The sequence below is a fragment of the Mytilus galloprovincialis genome, chromosome 3, assembly GCF_965363235.1.
Source record: "Mytilus galloprovincialis chromosome 3, xbMytGall1.hap1.1, whole genome shotgun sequence".
Classification (NCBI taxonomy): domain Eukaryota; kingdom Metazoa; phylum Mollusca; class Bivalvia; order Mytilida; family Mytilidae; genus Mytilus; species Mytilus galloprovincialis.
Genome location: NC_134840.1, coordinates 2,235,701 through 2,245,253, shown reverse-complemented (window position 1 = coordinate 2,245,253; position 9,553 = coordinate 2,235,701). Strand labels below are relative to the sequence as shown.

The 9,553-nt window shown below is 32.3% G+C and overlaps 1 protein-coding gene across 2 annotated transcripts in view; it reads right to left on the bottom strand.

The window, feature by feature from the left end:
• Positions 1-4,916: 4,916 nt before the first annotated feature.
• Positions 4,917-9,553, bottom strand: part of LOC143066932 (filamin-A-like) — a 44,523-nt gene continuing 39,886 nt past the window's right edge. For both annotated transcript variants that reach the window (XM_076239793.1, XM_076239791.1), the window contains exons 21-24: positions 8,061-8,342; positions 7,311-7,463; positions 6,793-6,963; positions 4,917-6,202 (exon numbers count right to left, since the gene is read on the bottom strand). In XM_076239793.1, the coding sequence (XP_076095908.1) occupies positions 5,988-6,202; positions 6,793-6,963; positions 7,311-7,463; positions 8,061-8,342 (821 nt within the window). In that variant the 3' untranslated portion in view covers positions 4,917-5,987. The remainder of the gene's footprint in view (positions 6,203-6,792; positions 6,964-7,310; positions 7,464-8,060; positions 8,343-9,553) is intronic.

The following is a 9,553-nucleotide window of genomic DNA, read 5'->3' as shown; positions in this document are numbered from 1 at the left end:
ATAACTAAACTTTATTCAAAGGTGTAAAGAAATAAAATTGATCATCGACTAGAATACAATGCAATGTATTCACTTTAAATAAAATTTGGCAATAAAAGTTAAAAGTTTAATACCAATTCCTAAGTGATCCCATTCATATCTTCAACAATTTGTCGTCACCAAGAGATTTACCTACATCCATAATAAAACAAGAAGTACTTTATACTAATTATAATGCCTTAAATCCTTATAACACATTCTTCAATCACAGCAACGAACATATTGTAATTTATGTGAACGCCTGTCGACTTTGTGATTTAAAAAAAATAAATTTGAAGAATCCATTTTGTAGTTACTTGATATAACAGAATTCAGCATACAAACTTGGATAAATAAAGGCAACAGTAGTATACCGCTGTTCGAAATTCATAAATCGACAGAGAAAAAACAAATCCGGGTTACAAACTAAAACTGAGGGAAACGTATCAAATATAAGAGAACTACGACACAACAGAAACACTACATTAAAATGTAGCATACACAGAAACGAACTATAATATAACAATGGCAATTTTCCTAACTTGGTACATGGCATTTTAAGAAAAACAATTGTGAGTTGAACCTGGTTTAATTTGTGGCATGTCAAACCTCCCGCTTTAATGGCAATGCTAATTATAACATTAAATTGACAACATTACATGACAGGACTAATAATCCAAACTTTTCTGATTGGGTTCCATTAATATTTCGCTCAGAACTAGAAATTAATAAAACAACAGAGACGGCTTCCTCCGCCTCACTTTTAGACTTATACCTCGAATTTGAAATACACGGTCATCTCAGTGCCAGAATGTATGACTAACGAGATGATTTCAATTTTGAAATCAACAATATCCCCCTCTTTATATATTCTAAATTCACCTGCATATGGGATATAAATTATCCAATTTATTCAGTATTCAAGAGCATGCAGCAACTACCCAGACTTTGTAAAACGTCACCTATGTTTGAGTAGAAAGTTGATGTACCAGTGGTATTTTCAAGAACGACTCGTCATTTTTCTAAAAAAAAGTTCATCGGAGGTACCAAGACCTTGTTGGTAAATATTCCGTATCGACTTCATAAATGATACACGATGGTCTTGACGTATAGATTCTTGGTACTGACGTTGTTTATCATCTAAATAACGTGTAATAGTATTCTTTAATTTGCCTTTGTGAATATTACTTTTCGTGTTTAGTCTGTTTGATACATATGACGTGGCTCTGTACTTAAACATCCCGTCATTGCGTTATTATTCTTTGAATTTTTTTATTCCTATCTTTCATTTTTGCTAATGTGCTTTGTCTACATGCCTTTTTGGGTTCCTTTGGTACATATGATGTGGGTCTGTACTTATACATCCCGTCATTGTGATATAGTGCTATGGTACTATATATATTCGTTTCTTTAGTGTTTGCTAATGTGCTTTGTCTATATGCCTTTTGTGCTTCTTTGTTACATATTTGTTTATTTTTATAGTAATTAATATTATAACACAATGTTGACTACTGTACCCCTATTTTTGACATTTTACCTATTATGTCTGTTTGTTTTGTTCAAACATTGTTGTCAATATAATGGAATTTGATGCGACTGTCATACAAGTGGAAAGTTTAGCTATAAAACCAGGTTTAATCAACCATTTTTGTAGATAGAAAAATGCCTGTAGCAAGTCAGGAATATAACAATTGTTATCCATTCGTTTGTTGTGTTTGAGCTTTTGATATTGCCATTTTATTTCATTTTTGATTTTTCCTCGGAGTGAGGTATTTTTGTGATTTAATTTTTCACGAGACAGATTTTTGTCCCGAATATCGATATCATCAAACGCTACAAAACTGGAACTGTATAAATTTAAAATCGAAAGTTTATAAAATAAAAGAAAGGATATGGGGTATCTATCCATGACACGAAATTAGTAAATGCACAGCAAAAAAGCACAAAAAGGAAAGGAATAGAGCTTGCATTGCTGTTTGTTTTTTTGCATATAATGTTTAATTTGAGGTATTTTATGCGACTGTCATCCAAGTAGGAGGTTTAGCCAGCTGTTAAACAAGGTTCGCTCTAAAAAAAATACATTAGGACACACCTGTACCTAGTCAGGGAAATTAGTTTTTTCCCATTCATTTTACGTTTTTTCCGCTTTTGATTTTGCCATTTGATAAAAGACTTTCTGTTTTGTCATATAGTTCTGTATTTTTGTTATTTTACTTTTATATGTATTGGATTTGATGTATGTAAAGTATTGACTCATTTATTTATCAAAGTTTATCCAAACATTTTGGTCACAACTTTTCGGAACTTTTGGTCCTCGGTAATCTTTAACTTTGTACGTATTTTGGCTTTCAAACCTTTTTTTTTTTATCTAAGCGTCGCTGGTTAGTCTTGTGTGGACGTGGTGCGCGTCTGGTGTATTAAATTTTTAACCTGATTTTGGCTATTATTCGTTTGTTTCTCTGTCCTATATTTTCTCCCATTTATTTGTATTGTAGAAAGAACATCATTTATATATATGAATGTGAAATTAAATGACATGGCTGCTTTGATCTTCTTGTTTTGACAAGTGTATGAAGGAACTCCGATTCATATGATAAAAGAAGAGATCGGCATGGAGAGGCGCACAGTTCGTTCCAATAGGAATGCCGACAATTTGTTGAAAAAGTCTACCTCCAAATTCAACAAATATGTTGTCAATAAGAAACTTCAGCATACTGGTCACTTGTTTCTCAGTGTAGCATATTTCCCCTTTCTGCCACTATTAACAAAATGTGCCTTATGGTATCCCAAAGCGATAAATTTATAGCTACCATTTTCATGTTGAAACGCGTTGTGGATTATTGTTTTAGAAGATTTTTCAATTTCACATGGGAAATGGTGGTAAACAGGGTTGAAAAATTAAAAGTTTAGATAGAACTAATTTCACCAAAAAAAACCGATTTCAGAATCCACATATGATCAATACCACATATAAACATCTCGAGTTCAATACAGACAAAAAGGAAACATTTCATTTCATTTGACATGTTGTACAATTGGATTACGCAATATCATGTTTTTTCATAATATTATGTGTTTTATCTATTTGAATATTTGTTTTGATTATTTGAGAGATGAAATATGGGATGAGCTTTTGTCATTTTTTATTTGTTGGAATTTGGTTCAGCCATTGTTTATCGGTATATTGAAGGGGAACGTCTATATCTCACAAAATATTATGAATGCATCTCATTTACTAAGTATCATGTACAAGACGTTTTTTTTACGGACTTCACCACGAGGTTGTGTATTCGTTCTGAAGCATCTGTGTCACAAATAACCATATATATGTTCCAATTGTTGTAAGCACAACCCAGAACTCGTTTTTTTCGATTGTATCTTTACCAAATGAGAACTATTACCGACTTTGTACGTACGATAAACGTGTACTTAAATTGAGCAGGATATGCTGGCCCTATTTGAGATAATCCCTCGTTTTATTGGGTTCCTTTAGGCTCGGTTGTTTGTCTTGTCGTTGTTGCAGGCGTTGTTCTCTTCAACTAATTTGTTATAATATCATTCACCTCTTTTTTTCTTTTGGACTTTTGATAATGACTTTTTGCCTTGAACTTTCCTTTTTTTTTGTAATTTTCCTTTTTTCAATTGTTGTAACCACAATCCCGTATGCTTTTCCTCGATTATGGCATAAATTAATAAGACTGATCATCGAATGTTAACTATAAACCAAGAGAAACCCAGTCTGACAGGTGCTATAGATGTCACAGTATTTGTTTATACAACATTCATGTATTTAGTTATGTTGTATTTGTAATTCTGATCGGATATTGTCAAATGTCTTATCGTTTGTAGTCGTAAATCTATTTTTTTAAATTTTCGATTCGTATGTAAAAGTCAAGATAATTAATCACCCAGTTCATTTATAAGATTTTAGTTTATGGCAACTAAACTTACACGATTTATTTGTTTTAAAGTTTGATATAGAAGAAATACAGACACAGATAGATAATACAATTAATCATCTCATTACTAACACAATTCTATATCAATAGTCTTGTTGTTGTTATAAAATACATCCAATACCATAATTACACTTGATCTTGAACTTTATTAATTCTGTTAGAAATTTACTTATGACGTCATTTTTGTAGCGTCGATCCAGTCGTGGGACAGACAATGCGTGCTTTCCGAGGTTGTTTTACAGGCTTAGTGTTATTCTGTGATAAGTCAGCACTTCGGTGTTGTCATCAATATCAATTATATGGTCTTTTTTTTTTTTTATTTTTTATAAATTTACTGTTTGCAAAAGTATGAATTATTTTAAATACAAAGGATTTTCTTATCCCACCCATAGATAACCTAAACCGTATTTGGCACATTTTTTTAGAATTTAGGATCATCAATGCTTTTCAACATTGTACTTGTTTGGCTTTCTTACTATTTTAATCTTAGCGTTTGGCGTATCAAATTATAAGCCTGGTACCTTTGATAACTATAAGAATGTCGAAATGTACTATTGTATTGTTTATTTGAGTAGTTCTCTGTCCTGAATGTTCCTGCATTTATTTATACTGTAGTCGTCATGCAAAATTGTCATTGTAGTAATATATTTAACATTGCCATAAAAGTGCGAGGTTTGGATAGCCACAAAACCAGGTTCAATCCACCATTTTTCTTAAATTAGCCTTTGTTATCTTATAATTCATTTCTGTGTGTGTTGCATTGTTGTTTGTTTTTTGTTGCACTTCAGTGTTTCTGCTGTTTCTTTGTTTTTCTCTTATAGTTGATGTGTTTCCTCGGTTTTAGTTTGTAACCGAATCGATTTATGACTTTCAAACAGCATTATACTACAGTACTGTTGCCTGGATTTATTACATGATTTTATAAACTGATAAGGCATGTTTTAGTCATATATAAATTTATTTGGTAACAAAACGTATTTGCTTTTCATACATAATTATAACAAAAATGGTACATATATATTTGTTCATAGGCGGCGGAACATACTTTTGAAAGAGTTTGGCATTGACGTACATCATGTTTAAGTATCTATCTTGTTGGTCCCTTTGGTACAGGGGATTTTTTTGATGATTTTATAAAATATATTTCTAACAAGTCGGAATACATGCAATATTTTTTTTATATGAATTTGTTGATTTTAACGGCATATTATGATCGACTTTAAATAAATGTATAAAAAAGGAGTGTGCTCATAACTACCGCCTATATATTTCTTTTATGCAAGCGTGTGTATATTTATTACAATAATATTTGTGAGATCGTTTATACATGATACATGTCGGCATTACATCCGATTTTATTTATACAAGCGGTTTCTGTTACATTCGCACTTTTGCAATATTCCTTTCCCGGAACAAATCATTACAACTTTGGCTGTTGTGAATAATTCAAAATTGATATACATTCAAAATCGAAACAGTATTTATAAGATGAGTATTCTTCACATTTTTGCATTGTAAAAGTTACCTCGTCTCTTATTTGTTTATAAATATGTTTACGTTCATCTGAAAACATGTTAGCTAAGAAAGGACAATACGATTCTCAATTATATGCCCTACCTCTTACTTTTTAGTGGATATACAGATACAGTTTTACCCTCCGATATACAAGCATATCTTATACTCTTTGCCACGTTTTAGAATAATACTCTTTTCTATTATCAAAGTAGCGTGAAACCCATTCTTCTTTCTCGTGTTTTCAAATATTAAGCTGATTATAAACGTTATGCATATATATTTGTAACCACGTCCAGCCAACTTGCTGTTAGAAGGTTGTTTGAGTTGTGCTAATTTTTGCATAAAAGTTATACTTTTTATGTTTTAACCTTAAACAGGTGATTCTTGAAGTTATATATAGTGTCTTTGGACATGACTTTACAAGGAGGCTTTTGATATAGTACCCATAAAATTTATAATTTCTCCTCATCTAAAATTGCAATAAAATTCTAGGAGCTAGTAAAGTAAAGTTTCGCCATGTTGTAAGTCTAAGAGGAATCTATCTAAATCGTCCTTTGATACCCCTAAGTGGATTCGGTACGGACTGTTCCCCACGTGATGTCCTGACCACTTGCAATTTATTGTATAAGTCCCTGGTTCATGTGGATTGTATCTACAGTGGAAAATTCTATCTTTCTGACTGTCTCTCTTCATTTCTACGTTGAAAGCACCTGAAATAATATAATATTTAATATGTTAATTTTAGATTATATAAATATGAGAAGACGTGATATGAGTGCCAATGAGACAACTCTTCATTCAAGTCACAATTTGTAAAAGTAAAACGTTATAGGTCAAGGTACGGTCTTCAAAACGGAGCCTTTTGTATTCCCTTTTTATATAAAGCTGTAACTGTGAAAAAACATACATTGGATTACACTTTATAGGTGTATATAAGAAAGAATATTGGGTATATTAAACGTATATTACATGAAACCAAATACAGTGTATTCCTTTTCAAGCTTTATTTTTTATTATTATAATATAAACATCTTGTATAATGAGCATATGCAATGACCTGAAAACTGAGACAAAAGATACCAATTCAACCATATTTGTTTTGCTCAAATAAAGACAACAGTAGTATACCGCTGTTCAGTAGTCATAAATCGATTAAAATAAACACGGGTTACAAACTAAAATCGAGGAAAACAAATCGAACTAGCGCACACAAGAAGACGTATAAAATATCGTTTCTTTCGTTTGAAATGTATTGCACCGGATATATTTAGATACAAAGAAACCTCTAATACAACTTTACCTTTAGGACCCATGACACTGACATTAAGTTCTCCTGACCCAGCGTCTCTGGCATCTACCCAAAAATGACTTTCGTATTCTCCTAAGACACCATTGTTCTCTATACCTGGTCCATGTACATATACTATTCCACTGTGGTGAGGTATCTTTATATCGATTGCGTAGGGACTACCTGCAAACAATTCAGGAAAAAAAAATAGTTACATGCTTTTATCTAAACTGAAGCAGTATAAATGGCCTTTTTAACATTTTTTTATTCGAGCGTCACTGATGAGTCTTTTGTAGCGCGTCGGCGTAAATATAAAATTTCAATCCTGTTATCTATGATGAGTTTATTTACTACTGTCTAGTAGATGAAATTTACCGAAAATATATGTTAAACGTTTATCGTATAATTATATAGAAGAAAACAAATTTTTACAAAGACATAAATAATAGCAAAAAAAATCTAGAAAGATCTTGTTACAATACGACATAATAAAGATAGAGTTATTTCCCCTCTGTTGTATGAATTCTTACCTAAAACATGTTCTTTGTTGTATTTAATAGACATAATATGTCTGCCGGCCTCTACGGGTTTGAAAGACACTTTAGTAGTACCATCGATATTTTCAACAAGTGATACAGCCACTTTCTGGTTAGAAGGACCCGAACATTTGGCAGTAAGTTTTCCTACAAAATCAATGCAATTATGTGTCAAGTCATGATAACTGAGTATGGAGATATGTGTAGAAAGATATCAACTATTACAAAATGTATCTAGCCTAATCATCATAGGTTGTGTACAAGATATTAATCGATAATATTCCAGGACAAAAAAGCTTCAAAACAGTCACACGTAGTAAGATGGTTATAAATTTTAGAGAAAACAAGGGCTTGTCTTGATGTTGTGAGGTAAATTTATGACGAAACATTAAATCTTTGTTCAACGTGTGAGAAAGTTTTAGATGAAACTTATGTTTGTTTTGAATATTGCAACCCGACGGGATATCTTTTGTACTTTAAGAAAACCTTCGGGCTTCTCACAACTATTAAGTAGTTGTTTTTTTGATACATAGTGATTATCCTGTTTATCTTTGGTATGCAGTCTCCTTTTACACTCACGCAAGGTCTTTTTCCACCTGTCTTGGAAAAGATCATCTAAGCGATACCATCTTCGAAATAAGATAATTATATGGAACTTTCGGTAACATAAACGTGATTAAATACCAAATGAACATAAACAGATAACATATCAATCCTTATTTTCTAAGAACAATTATTACCGACCTTTTCCCGCTTTTCTTGGATCTATCTGAAGATGGAAGTCTTTTCCAACCATTCCGCCTTTAATATTTGCTCCACTGACATTAACTTTCTCCGGGTAAAATGGAGGATTGACGTTTATTTTGAAAGGACAACACTTTAGTTTTCTCTCATTCCATTTGATATCCAGTAAGTACGCTCCAGGGTAGGCAGGAATGTAGGTACACCGATACTGTTTAGGACCAATTGGCTTAACTTCGATAGGGATTTCATATTTTGGACTAAACATTTTCGTGGAGGGCTCACCTTAAAGAATAGATGATAAGTATTTAGGTAATGACATATAGTTTTGTACAGAAAACGTTGCTCTTTTTCTTTTTATATAAACTGGTTTCAAAACATTATTGCGTTTTGTATTAATATATAAGCGAACAACATTTATCATTGTATAGCTATGCTATACTATCTTCTCTGTAGAATATTTTCGTCTTTGCATGTTCCCGATAAAGATAAATCCAGAGAAGCACTTCGATAGCATCCAGTTTATAGTGGGTTGTTGATTTTTCATTAAAAAGTAAAAACACAAAAATACTGAACTCCGAGGAAAATTCAAAAAGGAAAGTCCCAAATCAAATGGGAGGTAGACGTGCAATATTTCAAGGTAATATGCTTTTTTTCTGTCGTTCAAAGAAACTGACTTAACACCGTATTGCCGTTTACGTTTTTTGTGTTTATAATGAAACATTTACATATTTCGATTTAAATTCATAGCAAAATAGTTTTACTGCATTTTTTTAAAATTTTGTCAATAACGACCTTTAGGTAGGGACGATTACCTCGTATTCTTCAGCAATACAACTGACCAACTATCATTAACATCAGCAAATAAATGTAGGGACGATTACCTCGTATTCTTCAGCAATACAACTGACCACCTATCATTAACATCAGCAATACAACTGACCACCTATCATTAACATCAGCAATACAACTGACCACCTATCATTAACATCAGCAATACAACTGACCACCTATCATTAACATCAGCAATACAACTGACCACCTATCATTAACATCAGCAATACAACTGACCACCTATCATTAACATCAGCAATACAACTGACCACCTATCATTAACAATACAACTGACCACCTATCATTAACATCAGCAATACAACTGACCACCTATCATTAACATCAGCAATACAACTGACCACCTATCATTAACAATACAACTGACCACCTATCATTAACATCAGCAATACAACTGACCACCTATCATTAACATCAGCAATACAACTGACCACCTATCATTAACATCAGCAATACAACTGACCACCTATCATTAACAATACAACTGACCACCTATCATTAACATCAGCAATACAACTGACCAACTATCATTAACATCAGCAATACAACTGACCACCTATCATTAACATCAGCAATACAACTGACCACCTATCATTAACATCAGCAATACAACTGACCACCTATCATTAACAATACAACTGACC